The 25,282-nt window shown below is 37.3% G+C and overlaps 2 protein-coding genes across 11 annotated transcripts in view; both read left to right on the plus strand.

The window, feature by feature from the left end:
* The first annotated feature begins 1,383 nt into the window (after window positions 1-1,383).
* On the plus strand, window positions 1,384-8,574 carry LOC135760682 (acyl-coenzyme A thioesterase 1-like). The gene is made up of 12 exons (XM_065274776.2): window positions 1,384-1,734; window positions 1,865-1,925; window positions 4,000-4,202; window positions 4,562-4,661; window positions 4,848-5,038; window positions 5,169-5,332; window positions 5,436-5,555; window positions 5,633-5,715; window positions 5,846-5,939; window positions 6,664-6,744; window positions 7,139-7,277; window positions 7,422-8,574. Exons 2-12 carry the CDS (start codon window positions 1,909-1,911, stop codon window positions 7,550-7,552), a joined length of 1,323 nt encoding a protein of 440 aa, XP_065130848.1. The 5' UTR covers window positions 1,384-1,734; window positions 1,865-1,908; the 3' UTR covers window positions 7,553-8,574.
* A 244-nt stretch (window positions 8,575-8,818) lies between these two features.
* Window positions 8,819-25,282, plus strand: part of LOC135750594 (bile acid-CoA:amino acid N-acyltransferase-like) — a 38,159-nt gene continuing 21,695 nt past the window's right edge. Inside the window, exons 1-13 of one of the 10 annotated variants that reach the window (XM_065274764.2) lie at window positions 8,819-10,054; window positions 10,094-10,208; window positions 10,301-10,365; window positions 12,761-12,955; window positions 14,154-14,356; window positions 17,037-17,136; window positions 17,320-17,510; window positions 18,424-18,587; window positions 19,767-19,886; window positions 19,970-20,052; window positions 20,266-20,359; window positions 23,502-23,582; window positions 24,267-24,405. In XM_065274764.2, the coding sequence (XP_065130836.1) occupies window positions 10,349-10,365; window positions 12,761-12,955; window positions 14,154-14,356; window positions 17,037-17,136; window positions 17,320-17,510; window positions 18,424-18,587; window positions 19,767-19,886; window positions 19,970-20,052; window positions 20,266-20,359; window positions 23,502-23,582; window positions 24,267-24,405 (1,387 nt within the window). In that variant the 5' untranslated portion in view covers window positions 8,819-10,054; window positions 10,094-10,208; window positions 10,301-10,348. Of the gene's footprint in view, window positions 10,055-10,093; window positions 10,209-10,300; window positions 10,366-12,760; window positions 12,956-14,153; window positions 14,357-17,036; window positions 17,137-17,319; window positions 17,511-18,423; window positions 18,588-19,766; window positions 19,887-19,969; window positions 20,053-20,265; window positions 20,360-23,501; window positions 23,583-24,266; window positions 24,406-24,495; window positions 24,582-25,282 lie in introns of those variants that run through there. The other 9 variants (XM_065274765.2, XM_065274766.2, XR_012335966.1 and 6 more) reach the window with 9 other exon arrangements.

The raw sequence follows: 25,282 nt of genomic DNA on the forward strand, positions 1-25,282 counted from the left end.
ACAGTGTGGTGATTTGGCACTGTTCGCTTGAGCTGGTGTTGCAGGGACTGTTGTGCAGTCGACATTGTTGAGGGTTTTATGCTGAGTATTTTTGTGTTGTTGACCGGCCTACATTATGCCCATTTTTCCCGTCCTGCTGTAATGTTTTTTCATCTGATCTTTTGTCCCCACCACTTTTCAACAAAAACTGACGCCCCTGACTGTATGCATATATGTTTTCAAATACACCGGTCGAAAAAAATTAAAGGAATAGTTTTTAATCAGAGTATAGCTCAGAGTATAGTCCAGCTCCTCCAGGATGGCACATCAATTTGTGTCATTGTCAGAAGATTTGATGTGTCTCCCAGCACGTTCTTAAGAGCATTGAGGAGATTCCAGGAGACAGACAGTTACTCTATGAGAGCTGGACAGGGCAGTAGAAGGTCCTTAACCCATCAGCAGAACCTGAACCTGCTCCCTTGTCAACAAGGAAGAACAGAATGAGCACTGCCAGAGCCCTATAAAATGTCCTTCAGTAGGCCAGTGGTGTTAAGGTCTCTCAGGAACAGACTTCATGAGGGTGACCTGAGGACCCAACATCCTCTAGTGGGCCCTGTGCTCACTGCCCGGCACCGTGGATCTCGTCTGACCTAACATCTCTGGGACATTATGTATGCCGCCAGGTTGCACTTCAGACTGTCCAGGAGCTCAGTGATGCCTTGGTCCAGATCTGGGAGGAAATACCCCAGGACACCATTCGTTGCCTCATTATGAACATGCCCCGACAAAGCCATGCATACAAGCATGTGGGGGTCATACAAACTACTGAGTACCATTTAGAGTTGCTGTAATGAAATTCAATCAAAATTGACCAGCCTAATAAAATTATTATGAATCACACAATGTTTATAAGAACATTTTTTTTGTCATTTGCACATAAACACAAATAATATTTTTACACATCTAAACTTCTCAAAGAAAAATTCAGTCTAATTTACAGCACTTGTATACATACAAACTGCTTTTAATTAACTTTTTGTGGTTTCTTATTCCATCATTCTCATAAACATGCATGTTTACCATCCATACATTGAAGACAAATGAACAATTATGCACTATTATTCTAGGATTAGGCTTGCGCTGTCAGAATGTACTTGCCTTTATTGCAGTGCGACCTAGTGGAGAAGAATGGTATACATACACGAATTATCAATAGTTCTCAATTTTTGCAATAACGAAAAATGCAGCTTATTTTATATCCAACAACCAAATAAACGCAGCTTAAAAGTGGACATGTTTACAAACATGAACTACGTCGACAGTTCGGCCATGCACGCTACCCCATTACAAATTCTGTTAACCAACCCAATCTGGCAACACAGCGCTGAACTGCGTCATCGTCACCGGTATGCGACACATACAGTACAGAAACTTGAATGGAACACGAGCAAACATGATATTGTGCAATATTTATGAATCTGCTCGTTGTTTGATGCATTTAGATGAAGGGATGCATAATTTACTTCATGTCATTGACGTTTATTCGACGTCATATGGAGGCTTTTAAAGAGATAAATAAAGTTACTGTCTAGGTGTCTAACGGAGGATCTACGACCTTTGGTGCTGCAAACATTACCGTATGTTGTGTCAAAGGTATCATTTCGTCATCAGCATTGAACATTTGCTCAAGATTTGTTCAACGGATATTTGGAAATCTTCCGAATTTCATTCACATGCCATTAAAGTTTTCTGAAGGTAAGCTTTAGTTAGTTAGACTTAAGTTTACGGTTTTTACTAATGTTATGTTATTCATGTTGGACTTTTCTACTGTAATATGATACCGATTTTTGGCTGTAACGATTTACCATCCGTTTTTTTTGTTCAGGGCAACCAATTAGGAAATCTGATTTGATCTGATCGGAGTTTATCATGTTGAATACTGCAAGGTAACTTTATGTTTTGGGCCGATCGACTCTTCACCAATATTTGGTAACGTAGTATCCACAGAAATGTCATAATGCAGTTATCGATATACTGTCATTGATTACTTTCTGTAGACACGTGAACCGACCACCATTATCAGCCATTTAAATACATTTTCTCAGGGGCAAAGACGATACAACACGTGACATATTAGGGTTATGCCCTATAGTATAATATTTCTATATACCTATGCATTTATTGGCAACACTTTACAATTCTTATTTGTTAACATTAGTTAATGTATAAATTAACTAACATGAACTAACCATAAGCAGTGTTAACATTACTTAATAAAAATACAGCTATTCATAGTTTATTTATGTTAATTCGCAGTGCATTAACTAATGTTAACAAGATTTAAATAATGTATTATTGACATTAACAAAGATTTAAAAAATTGCTTTATAAGTGCAGTTCATTATTGGTTCATGTTAACTAATGTTGTGAACTAATGTTAACTAATGAACCTTATTTTGAAGTGTTACTAGTGTTGTAGTTCTCGAGACCGGTCTCGGTCTCAAGACCACTTTTTAAAGGTCTTGGTCTCGTCTTGGAATCGACCGCATTTTTACTCTGTATCGTCTCAGTCTCAGACAAAGAGGACTCTGAATTTTATTTCAAGACCGGTCAAGACCACAACTGATGGCACACTGCAAAAAATTATTTTCAAGAAAAAATTTTTTCAGTATTTTTGTCTTGTTTTCAGTAAAAATATCTACAAATTCTTAAATTAAGATGCTTCTTCTTGATGAACAAAACAACCCAAGAAAATAATACTAGTTTTTAGAGCAAAAATATGAAATTTAAGTGATTTTGTGCATAAAATAAGCAAAAAAATCTGCCTATGGGGTTAGAACATTTTTCTTGAATTTTTCTTGAATTTAGTGTTTAAGAAAAATTTTCAAGATTTTTTGCTTACCCCATTGGCAGGTTTTTTTGCTTGTTTTTTTTTCACAAAATCACTTAAATTTGATTTTTTTGCTCTAAAAACTAGACTTATTTTCTTGGGTAGTTTTGCTAATTTAAAAATGTTTAGATATTTTTACTGAAAACAAGACAAAAATACTAAGAATTTTTTTTCTTGAAAATAATTTTTTGCAGTGCACATCACAAATTTATTTTTTATCATTCATTTTATGCAGTTTATTCAGGTTTGGCATATGATGTTGGCATTGTTTAAGCATTGTTTAAGTTTCTCCCGATGACAATTTTTCTCATTTTATTACTTAAAAACCTGCATTGTATTAAGTGAATGGCAAGCCATGGAAAGACAGTTCAGATTAAATGGTTAAGTTGATTTCAGCTCTTTAGTGATTGTTCACTTTTATTTGCTTATAGACAAAGATAAATTCCTACATATCTTCAATGCCTTTGATTATTTGATCAACTTCTCTGATGGCACACACACACACACACACACACACACTCACACACACACACACACACACACACACACACACACACACACACACACACACACACACAGACAAGAAGTGCTTAATCATAATGCATATTCCACATATTATCGTAAGTGTTTTAATGCAGTGACTTGCAATGGTCTTGGTCTTGACTTGGTCTCGGCCTGTCTTGGTCTTGGTCTTGACTCAGTCTCAACCCTTTAAAGTCTTGGTCTTGTCTCTGTCTCGGCATGACTTGGTCATGGTCATGACTTGGTCTCGGTTTAGGTGGTCTTGACTACAAAACTAAGTGTTACCTAATTATTTGTTAATTATATTAAAATATATAAATCACTTTTACAATTTATATAAGCTGCCTGTACTATTTATTTAAACTGTTTTAGTTTATATTCTATTTAAACAGGTTTAAATAGCAACTAGCCGGCATGAAAAATGCACATAAAATTAAACTTGTTGAACTCACCTCAATATTCAAACAAACCAATAACCTTGAAATTATACATTGCATTTTACCCATGGACTGCGCAAACACAATCATACTTAACTCACCAATAAAATAATTTAGAAAATGCTTTGATATCTTTCAATCACTTCACAATCTCATATGAAAACTCTGTAGGTCCATGAGCACTGAGATGGGGAAAAGTCCAATACTGTCTGTACAGCCCAGTCGAGGTCTGGTGGATGAGATGTTTCAGATCGTCATAATGAATTTATTGCCAAATCAGAAGGTGACGCTGCACTCTTTACATCAGTCAGAGGATAAGGATTTCTGGGAGGCATTTGGACACTACATCAGTGATGAACATGGAACAGTGACAGGTGTGTTACTGTCTGATAAAGGGCCCTTAAAAAAAAACATGAATATTTTTTTCTGTGTAGGACGCTTCAAGTGTACATTTGCTAATGCCAAATCTGTTGTAGAAACAATACAAGTTAAGTTAAACTATGGTGTCCATAATGAATTGCTTTAACGTAAACTAGTTAAGTTCCATAAGAATCTTATACAAGAAGAGTATAATTTTAATTGTCCAAAAGAACACTAAACTGTACAGTCACTTCATTTACAAAAGTCAATTTTATAAGTAGACAATTATACAAACAGAACACTAATGAAACATTGTTACAGTTACTCTGAATGTCATTATGTGTATAATATCCTGTTCAATTAAATTTATCAGTGTCCAAAGATGAAAGTTTGGGAGGAACTTATGAAGGGACAGAGCCGATGGGGTTGCTGTGGAGCATGAGGCCTGTACCAGGAAGTCGAAGTGGACTCAGGTAACTCAGACTAGCACAATCTGATGGCATGTCTTAAACCAATATAATATGGCTTTTATTTTATTTCAGAAACATAAACTATTAAATATGAAACCTTTAGGATCTATCAAAATATGATTCATGCTTTAAACTGCCTGCATTATCTCTCAATTTTAATAACTGTACATTCCAATCTCTTTGTTCAAGGTTGCGCAAGAGGGATGTGATTTTACCAATGGTGGTTCACATTTCCTTATACAGTGGTCATTTATCTGAAGGCTTCAGACAGCAAACAGCTTTGGCAACCAGTGTCACAGAACGCTGGTATATAGCACCAGGTGTGCAGAGGTTGGATGTTAGAGAAAGAGGAGTTCGAGGAACATTATTTCTTCCTCCTGGTAAATAAGAAATAATTGACGATGGGCCGTTTAATTATTTGAAAATATTGCACAAACAAGACTGACAACTGACTGAAGTCGTTTATTTTAGAAACTTGAAAGAAAACTTGTGTTTGTGTGTCTGTCTCAGGCCCAGGACCTTATCCAGGAGTGCTGGACCTGTGGGGTGGAGGTGGTGGTTTAGTTGAGTATCGCTCAGCCCTGCTTGCATCTCATGGTTTTGCCTCAATGGCACTAGAGTACCTGAATCCCACTGAGCAGAGAACAGCAGATATTGATGCCACTTATTTTGAGGTAATTCAGATATTCGTCAGTCTTATTGCATGCACCAAGATGTGACGACTTTGGTTATCTGGCATTGTTATCATCTGTATTTGTGCGTATGCTTTTTTTGTAGGAAGCATATAAGATCCTTCACAATCATCCAAAAGTACAAAGGGGTCCAATGGCTATGCTTGGATTATCATTTGGAGGTGCAGTTACACTCAGCATGGCGGCCTACTCCAAAATCATCAAGGTTTTCTAGGCTTACAAAAACACATTTATCTACAGATGTAGCTTTTTGGTAGTCTTATGTTGTTATTTCTCTTGTAGCCCCAGTGCTGTGTGTGCATTAGTTCAAGTCATGTGGGTCCTGTGGATAAATCTCTCTTTGACATATTTGAGGATATGAAAAAGTGAGTGGATACTTTAAAACCTTATATTAGCACTAATAACAACCATAATATTGGAAAAATTTTCATCAGAGCCTAAATTTGAAAATAGAAACTGAATGTTCTTTCCTAATGAAATTTTTTTTAATTACAGGAATGCGCATAAGATACGTGTGAATGATGATAACCAGATAATCCACAGAGACCTTATCCTGCCGATTCCGTCAGACCTGACTCTCAAAGTGGATGTGAGTTGAATGTCAACATGGGTTTAAATATATCCGAGATGGATTCAAATGTGATTGCTCACACCACTTTAAGGAGGTGGTCTGGGATGCATTTCAGACAAAACTACACAAGTTAATACATCTGGCTGTTGGAGCCACTTATGTCAGCGCTGTACTGCTCCCAAACTTAAGCACTTAAATCGCAAGTTAGCCGGAAAAGAGCCAAACAAACAAAGATGACGGCATTTATTGCTTTATGGAGCGACGACAGTCGGTATAAAAGCTTTTTAGAAACAACAAACTTGTCCAATGACAAACTTGATTATATTAAACAAAGAACTAAATGATCAATTAATCCACGGGTTCACAACCTAGGGAGCTAGGGAACTGAGTGAGACATAGAAAGTCTTTAAAAAAAGAGTTTGTGCAACTGAATGTGTGTGAGCATTCACTCTGTTGGCAGCGTTTTCTAGTCACAGATATGTGAGTGACCGTACGGCTGGTTCACATTTCCCTCGCTCTTTCAAAAATCAGCAGTGGCGGAATGATACGTAAACGATGTGAAACTATACAAGTAGAATATCTTACGGCTATCAGCCAATCAGATTCAAGAACCAGAAAAAACTGTCATATAAATATATTTATATCAAAGGTCTGTTGAATGCTTTATTCAATATATTGTCTCTGTTTTGTTTGTAACTTATACTGTTTATGTATTTAATTTTTTTTGTTAAAATGTGCACAGGTTGGGAAAATAAAGTGTCCGCTTCTGTTAGTGAACGGGGATGATGATGAGAACTGGCCTTCTGTTGAATCTGCTGAAGATGTGAGTCATAACTATATTCTTTGATTCTGTAACTATATTCTTTGATTTGATTATGTACGCACCAATAGTGTCTTTATGCTTCTATATATGCTATTATATTTGGATGTGTGCACTGGAAGCTTTATTCACCAAAAAGCTTAGTTGGTTGAGCATTGTGCAGCACAAGACGTTGCGGGTTCAATCTCAAGGAACACGCATCCTAACATAAAAGTGATGGTGTACAAATGGTGAAAATTTGTGTGAAACTGAAAGCTTAGTCAAGGTGGTGGGCATATTACTAATACTGATGTTAAAATATAACAAAACATTGAATTACTACGAACAAAGTACAGCTGGTGTTGATTTTAATTATTAACTGTAGTCTTGTGTTCTCATCCATGATCCATAAACCAAGATGAAAGAGATTATGAAGAAAGCAGGAAATCTTCACTTGTTGGAAGTCTTGACCTATCCTGGTGCCGGTCATCTGATTGAACCTCCTTATACACCTCACTTCCGTGCAAGCAACTTTATCATTCACGGCGGTGACAAAAGTATGCCTGCATCCATCTTTATATTAATATTATAGCAGTATCACTGTGTGTTTTCTTTAGTGGCAGATTATATGTTTAGACCGCATTATCTGTTTAATTGTAAATAACCAGTCTGAGCTTAAATCTTTTTGTGTGTTGTTGCAGTTGTGATGCTATGGGGTGGACAGACCAAACCGCACGCTAACGCACAAGAGGATGCATGGAAAAAGATTTTGGCATTTCTGCAGAAGCACCTCTATTTAAGTTTAAATGGTGCAGTTAAAGCCAGACTTTAGATGTTTCATTACAACACTGATAAAAATCTCCAATGGACAGTAATTTTAAATGATTTCGAGCACTTTAATTTTGAGAAAAATATGTTATTATTAGCGCTGTTCAATATTAACATATTTATGTGCAAAGCAAATTATTTTATTTACAGTTGTCAATGCATTTAAAATTATTTTTGAGCTAACTGGAATTGATTGGAGCTGCATCATGCGCACACACACACATACATATATACATGCAAACATACTAGGATGGTCCTTATTATGGGTCAAACTCTCATCCCCTAAATGTGTTAGGATATCAATAGAAACACACTGTGCAAAATTACAGAATTGTTCCTACAATATCTAGAGGTTGCTCAAAGCCTTTGAAAATTTCCGAAATCACATATTTTTGCAAAAATTATTATTTAAAAACGCACAACACACATAAAACTTGCTTTTTGGAGGGTAACTTTGTTCCAGTTATTTCAGTCTCTTCTGATCCGAGTAACCATACAGCGGACTTGCTTCGTGTTGCTTCAGTCATTGTCTCAGTGTATATTGACTATTGTGCTTCATTCACATTGAAGCTTTCTTGCTTTGAAAGACATTATCACAAATAAAACAGGAGTTTTAATTGCATGGAGCATGGTCAAATTATTCCATTGCTGCCATAAGTATATATTAATATATATTAAGTATACATGCTAGCACAAAACACAAAGAATGTGTTAAACTTCAAAAGATCTTGAACAACCTTTAAATATTAATTAATATTGAAAAAATGTTGCCCAATTCTTTTTTTTTTATTCAAACATATTGGTGGGTTGAGCGCATGATTGAACTTTTACAAGTTAAAAAATAAGGACCACCCTAACGCACACCCTTTCCCTTTGTATGTGATAAAACTTGGGGCCCCCGGCACTATCTTGAGTCCCCCAGTTTGAGAACCACTGTATAGCGTACTGTATGTTAAATGGACTGTTTAACAAAAGCAATCTGCATTGTTTGTATGGTGAAAATCAGTGTTTACAATGACTAAGTGACTTGCTACAGTTTTTGAAATGCACTGTGTCTGTCTATTATTGTTTTCTACTTTGTATGTATAATGTAATAATTTTAATAAATATGATGATCATAATAATAATAATAATAATAATCATTGTTATTATTAATTTACATGTATTAGATGATCAAATCTGAGGATATTATTATATCTAATAATATACCATGCTGTGAAAAAGTTTTTGTTGCCTCAGATTAATTGACATGTATTAGTTTGGAAAGCGTTACAAAGCCATTTTTAGGCATGGGTATCTAGTGAACCCAGTAAAAAACATTTTCCAAAAATGGAGATTGCTGCCACTACCTGAATTGACATTTTTACACTTGCTAAGTCTGTCCCATCGTCACGTCCACTAAAGAACACTTGGGCCAAATACAGGAAATACGTCAAGCATAGACCGCAAGTGTGGGTATTTGGACGCAGCCTCGGTCACTCTTGCTCAATTTCTTTGGCTCTCCATCGCGCAGGCGCGTGGACACATATATACATACATACACACATAGAGTTTCGCGGATTTCGATTTACATTTGTCCACCACATTCGCGGCTCATATGCGGACATACAGAAACTTGAATGGAGCACGAGTAAACGATTTGAAAGACGTACATTACTTATGCAACTGTCTATCTTCATGTATGTAGAAGAATGTATAACTTATTTGGCATGCCTCTTAAAAAGTTGTCTTAATAAAGTAACTGGAACAAAGGAGGGGCTCAACGACCTTTGATGCCTTAACAAACATTACCGCATATTTCTGTGTCAAAGGTAGCATTCAGCATTGGACATTTGCATAATTTTTTTAACGGATATTTGTAAAGCTTTCGTCTTTCATCCACATATTAAGCTAAGTTAGTTAGTAGTTAGATTTAAGCGTAGGTTTGGTAGTTAAACAAACACCGACTATGTTTATTGTTAGTCACAGTAAAAGCGTTTTTACTCCGCGGACTTGGAGGGCTCCTGCTGGCCACAAGCGGATTTGATAATTTCTTAAGACAACATTTATAAATATGCGACCCAGATACAGAAAAACATTAACCAGACAACGGACTAAAATACGGCTTTTCCTTAGGGTAAAACTAAGACTGGGCTTGACAAAAATGTGCTTTTTGGTGCTTTGGTGTGGCCAGTGCTCCTTTTGACAGGGCCAGTAACAATCTGAACAAAAAGTCCTTAATTTAAAATAATTTCTTGTCATTTTGAATACGATGGAGACTAAATGAAGAGTTTGGTTCCAAAACTCCATTTAAAAAAAATAATTGTCAAAACATGTTTATTATTATGTTATAATGTTTTTATTGTGTTTTATTGTGCTACTTAGCTGTATTTTTTAGGTATTAAAGGCTTAAATCAAAACAAACCAACTGCAGTTTGATTGAATTGGAATGCACAATCAAAAAACGAGATTTTTATTCAAGTTATCTTGTTTTGGAACCAAACTCTTCATATTTTCTTTAAATAATGTTTATCTTGCACTAAACCGTAACAATTTTGTGTCAAAGTAAAATAAATCCAGTTTATATATACCTGAATGTTGTGTAAATCAAAGGAATATCACAGACAATCTTAGGGCGTGGGGCCCCAGGTCATTGGATTTTGCTTAGAGCCCCCACAATGGTAAACACGCCTGGTTATTCATGCTTGACTTTTCTACTTTAACATACTGATTTTTGCGATGAAGATAGTTTACCATCATTTTTTTTCTATAGGCACCCCTTAGAGGCTTAACGTCTGAATTAATCTGATCGGATTTAATCATGTGGAATCCTGCAAGGTAGGGATATTTCTTGATGGTCTATGCCCCAATTTCACAGACAAGGCTTAAGGATAGGCATAGACTAAAACACATGTTTGAGCTGTCTCAAATGAAAATAATTGCAATTGCATTGACAGAGTTTAAGTATTTGTCTCAAGATACACAGCAGTAACATAATTTTTTATGGCATGTTTATAATAGATGCTTAAACATCTTCATTTAACTAAGGCCTAGTCCTGGCTTTAGCTAATTATGGTCTGTGACACCAGGCCTATGTGTAACTGCAAGCTACATAAATAATGATATATCAGATAGGCCTACTTCATTATACATATTATAATAATTTTGAGATTAGTGACATAGCTAATTACATACTTTTATCTTTTGCACTTTTATCCTCATATTTTCTATTTTCCTAACCTGGGCACCTGATTACATCCCCCGCTCCTCCTCCGTTTCTGTGGGCTGGATTATGATATATTTTTCACAGCAGACGCGGGCTGCGAGTTTAGATCACTGATGTAAAATAATAACTGTTGTAAAATCCTGTTGTATTTAAAAGGGAAGACACCAGGGAAATAAACACCACTTAGAAAAGATCGTCAACTACTGTACTACTGCCATCTTGGCTCCCCATCAAGAAGCATCTCGATAGGAATGTAAACTGCTTGTTATGTTTCTGGATGGCTATCGCAGCACAGTGACATGCCAATCGGTCTGTGCAGCGTGGCATGAAGTTAAAGGAACAGCATTTAAGAACTTTATATCAATTAATCATAAAATGGCCCTGATATGTCACTAGACATTAACTCTTTCCCCGCCGGCGTTTTTAAAAAAAAGTTGCCAGCCAGCGCCAGCATTTTTCATGATTTTCACAAAAGTTTAATGCTTTCCAGAAAATGTTCTTCTTTAAATACATAAACAAACCTTATACCAAATGAAAGAACAGACCCTCTGCTTTCGAACAAAAAAAACTGTTTCATCCTACCTTCATTAGTTCTCTTGTAATCACCTCTCAAACATGGGTAGGTTTCTTCAAAAACACCCAATTTTGAGCAAAAAGCTGGGATAATTCCATTTCTGCGAAGGACTTTTGATAGAGATCAGATGTAGAGCGATCTTTAAAACATACACGGAGTTCTTTCTCTTTCACGTGAGGCGCTACTTCCGGGTTGTATAAGTTGCGGAAAAGACGGAAAATCTCGTCATTGGCGAAGAAGCGTTTTCTCTTAATTGACGAGATATCTCGTCAATGGCGGCGAAAGAGTTAAGAAATCATTTTCATTTCAAATACTTATATCACTGACAACCATGGTCTGGCCAGCATATTGTCATTTAAAAAGTGGAGTTGCAGCCCTCAACTGATGTTTATGTTGTCATTTTGTGTATTGGCCACCAGTTCTGTGATCGCAGTACCAGTTTTAGCCACAAGTTTTGTGATTGCAATACCAGTTTTGGCCACAATTCTACATACTGTTCCTTTAAGAGCAAGGGGGTCCCCTAGTGTTTCGGGCCCTAAGCAGCTTGCGTAACCGTGTATACTATAGGAATGGAATAGCTCTGCATTCTGACAAAAATTTCAGTGTGATCCAAGGAGCGTAATAATGTCAATAACGCTTTAACGTGAAACAGGAAACTCATGATTTTCATGTATGCTCTGCCCACGGTCACCAAATATCTCAAACACCAAATATTTCAGAACATTGTTGCTACTTTTGAAACCGCCTATTTTCCTACTATAGTATCCAAAAAGCAGTAGCAAAGCGAGTAGTATGTCCAAATTCATCGTATTCCAAAAAAAAACATTAGGTGAAAAGTACCCAGATAAGTTAATGGGTTACCTGCTGTTATGACCACGTGTGTCACATGATGTATCAACAGTGCGAATGTAGTACTTTCGAATTTCATTCACATTACATTCATATATAGTACATACTGTTTTAAAGGTCAATGAGTTGGTTTTTTATCTAATGCTGCGTTCCAGGCAGGTTTTTGAGCCGTGACTCACGACTCAGAACTAGAAGTACACGTTCCAGGCAACCCGTGTTTTTCCGCGAACTCGTACTAGATCGATGTACTCACAGTTCAAAGCCGTGAGTTATGGTTTTGAAGTCGTGATTTACGTGTTACAGGTGGCCTGGAGCATGGCATAATTCACTACGTACTGTACAGGCCGTTTCTCAATATGCGTTCTTGTCTGTAGTTGTGTTCTTGTTTGTGAAACGTCAACAGTCGAGCCCAAGTACTGTTCAGGGTGATCATACGTCCTCTTTATCCAGCACATGTCCTCTTTATAGATTTAAAAAAAATGGGATTTGGGATTTCTAAATTGCACAAAATGTCCTGGATTCTGCTTTTGCTTTCTACTGTCGCATTCATTGTGTGTTTTGCATTGCTTTGACCTTTCTCTTAGGTCCCGCCTTTCAGCACTTCATGTTCGGAGCTACGCAAACATTGGTCGAACTGCATCTCAATCATTATCCTCAGCATCACAGCATATGAAAACGACCGGAGGTTTCAGCTCCGCCCTGCATTATTTAGTGCCTTTATCAAGTTCATTTCAGTTCCAAAGCCACAGCGCAGATAAAAGCAAACATCAGACTGCAAGGTGTGTAGTGCATTAACTGATAGACATCTGTGAAGAACTTTAATATGAAAACAGTTTACATAATGTGATGTGGAGCAATACAGACGTATTCCCATCCAAGAAGAAGGAGAGCTGGCCAAAAACAACACGCTTAAGAGTCTTGGCACTGAAGGGAAGGAGCGATACGGATCTGTATTTTTCTAACATTGCAGGATTAACTGTGGGTTTCTTCAGCAGCAGGGTAATCTGTGCCTCTTTAAAAGCTATTGGGAATGTACCAGTGGAAAGATGAGTTGATAATGTGGGTGAGAGCAGGGATAACTTTTGGATAATTTGCCTGTAGGAAATAGGTGGGTATGGATCTAATAGGCAGGTAGTCGGGTGGTTAGAAGCAAAGATCTTGGTAACATCCACTTCAGATAGGAGAGAGAAAGAGGGGAGCGTGTATGTATGAGAAGCTACAGTGCAAAGAACTGAATTCTGATAGTGTTTTTCTTTCCAAAAAAAGAAGCAATCGTCAGCTGTTAAATCAGATGAAGGTGGGGGGGCAAACAAAGAAGAGTAGAGAAGGTCTTAAAGAGAGCATGAGAGTCAGTTGAGATGTTTAAAAGAGTATGAGGATGAGTATTTACATTTTTATTTTAGATTTTTATTGTATTACTGTTAGGGATGGGACGATTACCGGTTTCACGATTAACCATGATAAAATGTCCTGACGGTTAGTATTATTGTTTAAAATTGAATTATCATTACAACCGTGTTTGATTACGGTGATTTTGAAAACTTGCGGTAAATCCTGTCCAGCCAGAATCAGTTTGACGCAAACGCTCACATGCAACATAGTTTTTTGCAAAAGAAGGCATTTAAGGGATAATGTATTTGCATTCATGGTAAAGTTATTAGACATATTTATTTATTTTTTACCACAGAAATAATTTCAGGGACATGAAATATTAAATTGTGATATCCAAAAATAAAACTTGTTCAAATGTTTTCAGTGTTGTTTAGTTCTTTTTGAACATTTCCATCTCATTTTAACAAAGCCATGATAATAACCGAGATAACTTTGGTCACTATAATCATGATATGAAATTTTCATACCATCCCATCCCTAATAACTGTATGTATGTCTGTGGAAATGTATAATCAAAAATACGTAACAGTAATTTAATTTAGAAAATGATTTGAACTATTTCAATCTCTTATGAAAACTCTGTAGGTCCATGAGCACTGAGATGGGGAAAAGTCCAATACTCTCTGTTCAGCCCAGTCGTGGTCTGGTGGATGAGATGTTTCAGATCGTCATAATGAATTTATTGCCAAATCAGAAGGTGACGCTGCATTCTTTACATCAGTCAGAAGATAAGGATTTCTGGGAGGCGTTTGGACACTACATCAGTGATGAACATGGAACAGTGACAGGTGTGTTGTATTGTCCCTTAAAATATGTGAACTAGTTTAAAGTGATGGTAATCCGGCTGTTTATGAAGGTTTTATTCTGTTTATGGGGTGCACTGTAATGTTCTTCGTTAAAAACCAACATTATTTTTGACATATTTTACCTTTATTCTTGTTTCCATTCTAATACAAACGTGCAGTTGATTTTCTGGTTTTATTGGCATTTGTCAGATAAGTGTGATTTAGCATTTAGCCAACTGGTTAACTGAGCCAAACAACATTGCCCTTTGTTTACATCCTTTATAGACCATTTCAAAAGATGTAAACAACACTGGTCCAGAAGCACTTCCTGTTTCAGTTTTTTAAAGGAGACATATCATGCTAAATCCACTTTCTTAGCTCTTAAATGCATTTTGCTGTATATTTGTAGTGTTTATAAGTACATAAAAGTTGAAATTAGTCTCTTCAGGTGCTTTGTTGATATCTTTATATTCTGTTTTGGTCATATTTTCCAACCTGTTCTGATTTTTCTATTATCTATTACGTTTTTTGAACAATTCCGTCACAGTATTTGCAGCGGAACTGCCAAATAAGGACATCGACTCCCAGCCCAACACTTCGAGCAATCCGCCATTTTTTACTTCTCGCTGCGATATTGTAGTCCAAGCTCAAGGATGCAGAGGTTACGAGAGAGTAAGAAATGTACCCATATCTGTGGGTAAAGTCATTTTTGTGTGCCCGAAGCACTTCAAGGATAACTGATTCACCAATCTCCGCCAGTATAAAGAAGGATTTGCCGATAGACTTCGTCTGATTGAGGGGTCAATTACTTCTATCTTTGGAACCGACGAGCAGAGCACTTCGGTAAGATGTAAACAACTTAAAAAAAAAAAAAAAATTAAAATAACCCGGTGGTCATGGTTTAGCGGTGCCAATTCTCAATCCGAAGGCTGCAGCCTGCGGAGATCGCTTTTTGGTCATCAAGCCTGGTTTAATTAAGTTAACTGAGCATTACATTTGCAAGTCATGAGCATATTACAACAATTTACGATTAACTAAGAATAATAGTCAACTTTATAATTGTTAATATTCCGAAATAAGACCGTCTTGATGACGTATGCAGCCTAGAAATGCGACCTCCGGAGGCTGCAGCCTTCGGATTGACAAACGTCAGTAACACACCATTGCGATACCTCCATATGAAGACGTTTTTCTGCAGGTTCGTCGTCTTCATTTTCATCTCGCTACGTTTCCGACTCTGGCTCGAACATGTAAGGCTGGATGGACAAGTCTTCCGTTGTTGACATTTTGTGAATAACGAGTGAATAAAAAGTTTCTGTGCCGCTAGATAATCGTATCTCTGCTATAAAACTACAAAAATGGCCGAACGAGGTGGAGTTTAACCGAGTGTCACCTCTGCAACCTGAAGAGGGGGCAGGGTATGACGTGCATTTAAAAAGACAGCACCAAAATGAGTTGCTCTCAGATGCACATCAGGAAAGGGGTAGAAAGGGGGCCTGTGGAGCTATAATAATGAGGAATTCAGACCCAAGCATTGCAGTTCCGCTTTATATAGACCTCAAATAGATGATTTATATATAAAAAGGACAGATTTAAAAGCATGATATGTCTGCTTTAAAGGTATAGCGGAAGATTTTCGTTTTCTGGGTGGATCACCACTGTTATTGGTCATCCCAGATGTCAATCATTCTGATTATATGTTGACGTATAACCGTCGCACGTGCTCGCCTCTACGTTCGCTTTCTGCACATGCGCACTTTCACGTGTATGTGTGTTGTGCTACGGTTTCAACCATTCATTGAAGGTCGCGTTCTCACTGTTTTTTTTTTCAAAATGTCTGAGGGTCGCAAGAGAAAAAGTGTCTACGAATTGTATGACAAGAAGAGAAATGACTATAAATAAAGAAACAAGACCAGATGTTTATGGGAGATTTCACAAGCTGGCGTGAGCTAAAAGGACAGGTTGGGCTTCCCACGCGAAGTTTCTACTGGAAAGGTACATTTTGTCATGCTATTTGGAGAAATCCATTTAAAATCACTGCTGGTAAAAGTTGATGTAAGCTATGATTTGCGATGCTAGCCCTGGCACAAGTCACGAACCGCACAGACACGGTAAACATGCCGACAGAAACTTGTAAACAGAGCGAAGAAAAGAACTGAGCTCCTGCACGCTCTCTCTCTGTCTCGTGCACGCGTTTAACAGGCGTTCCCTCTTGGGAGCATTTTTTAAAAAATATCGAGGGGCGGTTCTTTTAAATAATTCGGGAAAATCTTCCGCTATACCTTTAACACTAGATAAACGTTGGGATAAAATAAACCAACAGAACATATAGAACTGAATTAACTGAAGTAAAACGAACATCTTAAAGATAATGATATATCATGTGAAATAAAAAAAAAATACTATCACACACTGTAACAGGAAGTGTTTCTGGACCAGTGTTGTTTACATTTTTTTAAATGGTCTATACAACAACCAAAAATGCAGCCCAACATGCCCCTATGTTGCATGTTCCTGAAGGCATGATGTGTGCAAATTTTGGGGTTCATGATGTCACTTTGTATTGAACTTTGAGCATTGTAACTTTGCAGATGTTGTTTATACTCTATAAGAAACATTACACACTAACTGAAGCTAAAAGTGAAATCATAATCGAAGATCCCTCTATCATCAAATTTAACAGTGTCCAAAGATGAAAGTTTGGGAGGCACTTATGAAGGGACAGAGCCGATGGGGTTGCTGTGGAGCATGAGGCCTGTACCAGGAAGTCGAAGTGGACTCAGGTAACTCAGACTAGCACAATCTGATGGCATGAAGATTTGGCTGATTTGTTCATTCAGAAACAAACCATAAATATGAGACCTGTAGGATCTCTCAAAATAATCTGTCATTCATTCTGCAAATTTCCTGTGTTATCATTTCTCTCAATTTTTCTCTTTCCTCACCTTCCAATCTCTTTATTCAAGGTTGCGCAAGAAGGATGTGCTCTCACCAATGGTGGTTCACATTTCCTTATACAGTGGTCATTTATCTGAAGGCTTCAGACAGCAAACAGCTTTGGCAGCCAGGGTCACAGAACGCTGGTACATAGCACCAGGTGTGCAGAGGGTGGATGTTAGAGAAAAAGGAGTTCGAGGAACATTATTTTTTCCTCCAGGTAAAATGATACACTTTATCAAAGCAATGCAGATTAAAGCATTTGTTTAAAAATAATAAAATAAATAATAATAAATAAAAATTACTGTAAATTTACTTACATATATGAAATAAATGATAGAAAAAACTGAACTGCCACAGAAGAGCATTGATGAGCAGCTGTGAATAAACCGAGCATGCCTATGTGCGCATAATATACATTATATACATAATATTTGAGTAGCCAGATTAATATTACATTACATCAATGGTTCTTAAACTTTTTGGCATGTGTCCCTATGCACCCCCCCAAAGAAAACTAAATAAAACATATCATACATATAAAATTATACACAATTTAATTACACACAATTTATGATGAATTGGTGCATTTTATAAAATGTCATAAAACTTGGGCCCCTCTGGCACCATCTCACGCACCCAAGGTCTCCCCAGATTGAGAACCACTGCACTACATGCTTAAAGATTTCTATTCGAAATTACTAGTTGCGTTTCTTTAAGTGTCAGCAGCAAATATAGCTTCAGTGCCAATACTTTGAAAACACTTTTGCAATTTAAACCATGGAAATACAATTTTACATGTTTATTTACACGTTAGTGTTTTAATGTATTAATGTGGATAGTGTACTGTAGTAATTGTAATCAGCTTTACATTTAAAAAATGTGACCCTGACTGTGAATACCGAGCTAAAGTGATTTTTTTGAGATTTATTGTCAAATAAAAAATAAAATGATAATCTTGCAATCTTTAATATTGATTCAGTATGAAATAAATGGCCAAAATCAAACTTTGATGCTCGTTATCAGAATTTGATTTTAAGACTTTGGCCTGGTTTTCACAGGCAGGGTCACATATGTGTATGGCATGTTGTCATTTAGCTAGCTAAGAAAACTTGTGTTTGTGTCTGGCTCAGGCCCAGGACCTTACCCAGGAGTGATGGACTTGTGGGGTGGAGGTGGTGGTTTAGTTGAGTATCGCACAGCCCTGCTTGCATCTCATGGTTTTGCCTCAATGGCAATACAGTACACCAATCCCAATGAGGAGAGAAGACAGGATATTGATGCTTCTTACTTTGAAGTAATTCAGATCTTTGGCAATCTTCTAGCATGCACCATTTTTGGTTATGTGGTCAAAATCTGTATTTACAGAAAGGATTTACAGATTAAAAGTTACACTATTTAAAATGTAATAAGTAATCAAACTTTTTCTATTACTTTATTAAAATGATGAATTACTTTCTGTGTAATTTCTTTCGAGTGTTCATCATTTTCAAACAGATAGGCTTACAGTAGTACCTAACCTTGATTACTTTTTAAAATCTGTCATCAATTCAATTAAAGGTGCAGTGTGTAGATTTTAACATCATCTAGCGTTGAGACTTGTGAATTGCAACCAATGGCTCAGTCCACAACTCACCCCTCCCTTTTGGAACTCATAAGCTACGGTAGCCACCACTGGACAAACACGTGATCGTCTGAGACAACATAGTGACAAAACATGCTCTGTAGAGCCCTTTTTCTGTTTAGGGCTACTGTAGAAACATGGTGGTGCAAAATGGCGACTTCCATGTAAGGGGACCAGCAGTGTATATATATAAAAAAGGCTCATTCTAAGGTAATAAAAACAATACAGTTCATTATGTAAGGTCTTTATACACCACTGATAATATAGTTATGTATATTATATATTATTGCATTTCTGTCAAAAGATCCTCCTAAAAATTACACACTGCACCTTTAAGATTATAATAAAAAAATGTAAGCACAGCTACCACATAAATAGACATTTAGCATGCACCTTTTTTTTTACTGAGATTACAAGGTTAAATACAGGTTTAAAATCATAACAAGAAATTGTTTAATAGCGATGATACTGTTTTTTATAAAATCTTTAGATAGGGAACAGTTAATTTATTATCAAATTATCAATTAAAATATTATAAATAATCAAATAAGCATGTTTCTCTTTTCTGTCTTAATTTAAAACTGGTATCACATAGCAGTCAATGCAATTTGGGAAAGTAATCAATAATATATATTCAAAGCAACAAATTAATATTATTCAGCATATCCTAATTTTTTACAGGAAAATCTCCTTTGGAATCATTTACATTTTTATAAGTAATTGTAATTTAATTACACATTAGTTTTCTTACTAACTGTAACTGATAATAGTTACTTTTATTTTGTAATTAAATACATAAATTTAACTAGTTACTCCCCAACACTGACGTTATTTATGTGTACACCTTTTTAGGAAGCATATAAGATCCTCCAGAATCATCCGAAGGTACAAAAGGATCGACTGGCTATGCTTGGGTTATCATTTGGAGGTGTAGTTACCCTCAGCATGGCAGTCAACTCCAAAATCATCAAGGTTTTCTTGACTTACTGGAACAACCACACTTAGCTACAGATAAGTATCTTTTTGGTAGTCTTATGTTGTTATTTTTCTTGTAGTCCCAGTGCTGTGTGTGCATTAGTGGGAGTCATGTGGGTTCTGTGGATAAATCTCTCTTTAAAATATTTGAGGAGATTAAAAGGTAAGTGGCTATTTATTTCATTTATATTTTTAACGCCTAAGCAACACTAAATTATTTTAAAACATTATATTAACACTAATAAACAACCATAATATTGCCTAAATCTGTAAATTAATTTGCTGTAAATTAATGTAGGATTTTTTTTCAGAGCCTAAATTTCACACCACTTTTAGAAATTGAATATTCTTTCCTAATGAAAACTGTTTATTGCAGAAATGTGAATACGATGCGTGTGAATGGGGATAACCAGTTAATCCACAGAAACTTTATCCAGCCGATTCCCTCAGACCTGACTCAAAAAATGGACGTAAGTAGAATGTCAAAATGGGTTAAATTTGTAAGGAATAATTGATGACGGGCTGTTAAATTATTATTTGAGAATAATGTACACCCAAGGTGGTAATGCAGCACGACATGATGCAATGAGGGTGTGCATTATTTTCAAAAATTCAAAGGACCGGAGTCAATTATTCCGCTTATACCATGGAACCATAGACATTGCTAAGACGTTGGTGGTTATTTTAAGACATTTGACAGGTTAGGTGTACATTTATTGAAAAAGAATCCAAGAAAACACTTACGGGCTACTGACAATTTATGAAGTACCTATGACAGCAGTGGAAGGAGTCGAGAGGCCAGTGAACAAACACCCTCGCAAGTGGCTCGGAATCCCACCAAGCTTCACATCAGTAGGACTATACACCAGGTCTGGACAGGTACAACTACTCCATCATCAGTGGTTGAAGAGTTCAAGGTGGCAAAGTGCCGGGTTGTGATGATGTACCAACACTCCACTGATGAAAAAGTCATAAGAGCAGGCATCACTATGAGATCAGGACGCAAATGGGCAGCTGACACATCAGTGGCGCAGGCTAAAAATTGCATTGAAGCTGAAGGACATCATCAGGAACCCATGCTTGGGTAGGCAGGGACTCGGATCCACCCACTTCCAGCAATGGGGAAAAGCAGACCCAAGGCAGAGGAGGGACATGATCCAAACTGAGGTCCGACACCTGGAGGAAGAAAGGTGCAGGTCTAGGGCCGTCAAACTTGGAGCACAAGGTGCCTGAACAAAGTGGGACCTGCCAAAGCGAAGATCACATGGCCTGAGATCTGGAGACTGGAGCCCTTTCGGATTTCTTCTCTGCTCCATTCCGTGTACGATACTCTTCCATCACCAACAAACCTCCACAGATGGGCAATGAGGGAGAACCCATTGTGTAGGTTATGCAGAGGGAGGGGAACAATGGCGCACATACTGGCGGGATGCAAGACAGCTCTTAGCCAAGGAAGATACAGGTGGTGCCATGACAAGGTTCTTAGTGCACTGGCTAACATCTTGGAGCAGGAGAGGCAGAAAAAGTGCCAACCCAGTACAAGGCCGGCGATATCCATTCAGTTCATCAGAGAAGGAAAGAAACCACCAGCACCCAAGAAGACCAAAAAGAGCCTCTTGCAAGCTTCACAATCCTGTGAGATGAGGGTGGACCTGGGAAGGAGACTAGTCTTCCCCCAGGTTGTGCAAACACCACTTAGGCCGGACATGGTCTTACGGTCTGAGGAGGCAAGGAAGATAATTATGATTAAAATGGCGGCCCCATGGGAAGACAGGTGCCCGGTCATCCTCTCCTAAATACAGTACAGTCGCCCTGTCCCATGTGCAGAAAAACACTCCCAAAGCATGATGCTACCACCCCCATGCTTCACAGTAGGGATGGTGTTCTTGGGATGGTACTCATCATTCTTCTTCCTTCAAAAACGTTTAGTTGAATTTTGACCAAAAAGTTCTATTTTGGTCTCATCTGACCACATGACTTTCTCCCATGACTCCTCTCGAGTATCCAAATGGTTATTGGCAAACTTAAGACGGGCCTGGACATGTGCTGTTTTAAGCATTGAATTTTCTGATTTCAAACCATGACGTCTTAGTGTATTACCAACAGTAACCTTGGAAACGGTGGGCCCAGCTCTTTTCAGGTCATTGACCAGCTCCTCCTGTGTAGTTCTGGGCTGATTTCTCACCTTTCTTAGGATCATTAAGACCCCACGAGGTGAGATCTTGCATGATTATTGAGTGATAATCAAGGACTTTGCTGCTGTAACTTGCAGCAGGCGTAGTGATCTTATGCACTGCCCGAAAATAGCCCCCTTGGTTACTTTCAATAGCAGGGGAATATTTTCAGGCGCTGCGTAATATCATTGCGTCTTCTGCAGCCATGTTACAGCAGCAAAGTCCTTGATTATTATGCCAGAATGAGAGTATAGTTCCTAGCCATATCGGCCTAGAAAATCGCAACTTTTAATTTTCCGTCAATCTTAGTACACGATGTAACTACAGAAGAGTCAAGTTTTAAATAGGAAAAATAATCGAAAGTCTTTGATTATTTTTGAGCGCGATGCTAATGGTCTAATCAAATTCAACGGGTCGTTGACAAGTTACCACCAGGCTGCAAGAACGTCCTGAAAAAAATGTGTATAATAGCTATGTACGTAATCGTATAATCAGATATTTTGTCCTTTAAGACCCAACTTCAAATAACATTGATCATTTTCACTTTTGTACTGGGCTGCGCGCTCTCTTTTTTTACTCCCCCTCTCTTTGTGTGTCTTTACCAGCGCATCAGCGATCACATTGCTGTCATTAGAGTTTAAGCATACAGTCCTTTTAAAACACAATCAATCTAAGAATTTAGGTATGACTTTATGAATAATTTGCAAATGTACCTCGCAAATCATATGTGAAGACGTTCAACTCTTCATCGAATTCACCATGATCAAAATAAACTCTTTAACTGCAGTAAAAATATTTTAAGGGGTACACTTTTACGTAGGTTTAAAAGGAACCTAAACAGTCAGGTGTCAATCATCATTAAAATCATATGGCAAACGGGAGTGTGCGGGCCTCCGCGCCCAGCCGCAATTCTTCTGGCATCTCTCCTCATCATCTCCTTCACTGCAATTTTTATCTTCTGTTCTGTTACTTGAATTTGTGGCTCGAGTCCGTCCTAAGGTTGAGCTGCCTTCGAGAACAGCAAGCCAAGTTCGTTTATGGTTAATTATTAAGACTAAATGGGCACGACAAAAAGTTTGTTGTTGTTATAAACCTCTATAAATGTATTTGGTCTGATAAACACGAAGGAGGATATTTTGAGGAATGTTCGTAATCAAACTGCTTGTGAGCCCTATTAACTTTCATAGTATTCTTTTTTCCTACTATGGAAGTGAATGGGGCTCACAAATGGTTTGTTTACAAACATTCCTCAAAATATCTTCCTTCATGGTCATCAGAACAAATACATTTATACCGGTTTGTAATAACATGAGAGTAAATCAATGATGACAGAATTTTCATTTTTGGGTGAACTATTACTTTAAGTAACTTTAATGTAACAAATTCAAGGTGCAATGGTTGCTTTCGAGTTATTTTTTGTTTGCTTCAATGTGCACAGGTTGGGAAAATAAAGTGTCCCCTTCTGTTGGTGAACGGTGGTGATGATGAGACCTTGCCTGCTGTTGAATCTGCTGAAGATGTGAGTCATAGCTATATTTATTTGCATAATATACTATAATTCGACTCATTTTGCCAACACAGGTCACATATTTATTTTGTACTAGCCAATTGTGTCTTTATGCTTCTGCTATTAATATTTGGATGTGTGTAATGGAAGCCTAATTTACCACGGAGCATTGTGTTAGTGTAGTGTTGTGTTGTTTTTTCAAATGCATGTTATAAATGACTCAAAGTCACAGTGATTTTAGATTGATAAGGAGGTCCTGATCAAAGATCCATAGTACATGAAAGAGCTGTGCATAATATCGCCTTTGCGATTTTTAATCTATATCGGACATTATTAGTGTGTATCATGAATTATTCCTACACCCCAATAAATATCTGAACACACTCTAGTGACACCAAAGATTTATTTTGTAAAATGTCCCCTTTAATTGTATACCCTGAACACATTGCTTGCAGTGTTTGTCATTTCCAAGTGACTTTGCATAAGTAACTGAACATAAAAGTGATGCTGCACATGAACAAAATAATAACAAAACTTTATGTGAAATTCAAAGCTCAATCTAGGTGGTGGGCATATTACTAACGCTGATGTTAAAAATGTAACGCAACATTGAATTACTAACAACAAAGTACAGCTGGTCTTAATCTTAATTATTAACTGTAGTCTTGTGTTCTCATCCATGATCCATAAACCAAGATGAAAGAGATTATGAAGAAAGCAGGAAATCTTCACTTGTTGGAAGTCCTGACCTATCCTGGTGCGGGTCATCTGATTGAACCTCCTTATACACCTCACTTCCGTGCAAGCAACTTCATCATTCAAGGCGGTGAGAAAGGTATGCCTGCATCCATCTTTATATTATCATTATTATTATATTAATATATATGAATGTATAACAAACCATACAGCATATTATTTGAAACAGAACATTTGGATGGTGCCAAACCCTGACAAAAGGTAGCTGTATACAGCCTCCAAATGGCTGAATCCAGAGGAAACCTGACCATTCAGGTCAGAGCAAAATCAAGCTCTCTCACACAAAGTCAAGCTCACAAACAAGGAAAAGCACGCAATGCACATGTTAATGAAAACTATGATGATAATAATTATAACTATCGGCAACTATCTTGAAGAAAGCATGCCATTGGCGATATGTCTGACGATTGTCGATACACGATCCTATCGTCTATCGACACAACCATACTACGACCAGGGTATAAATTCATGCTAATTGTCTATAGCGCAAACTAAGATGTCCAGCAATTGCATTACTATTAGTAGGTTATCAGGTGATAAGTCAGAACCTCTGATCATTATCTCTTCTATAATTAAGTTGTTATATAGTCACATGATTTACTATATCAGGTTGGACAGCGCCAACTTGAACCTCTGGTTATAGTTTGAGTTCTGTATTTAGTTGTATGTAGGTGGTGATGGGGTGGTGATGGCGCAGTGGATAAGCCAATCGCCTTTGGTGTGAGAGACCTGGGTTCGAATCCACTGAGACACACCATTGTGTCCCTGAGCAAGACACTTAACCCCTAGTTGCTCCAGAGGCTGACATAGCAATTGTAAGTTGCTTTGGATAAAATGAATAAGTAAGTAAGTAAGTAGGTAATTGGCTGGCATTGGATGGGTACTTTTTAACAAGAGCACACTAGCATGGGGCAGTATTGTTAAACTGCTTCAACCATTTCCTTTGGTTAAATGGT

The sequence above is a fragment of the Paramisgurnus dabryanus genome, chromosome 1, assembly GCF_030506205.2.
Source record: "Paramisgurnus dabryanus chromosome 1, PD_genome_1.1, whole genome shotgun sequence".
NCBI classification, from domain to species: Eukaryota; Metazoa; Chordata; class Actinopteri; order Cypriniformes; family Cobitidae; genus Paramisgurnus; species Paramisgurnus dabryanus.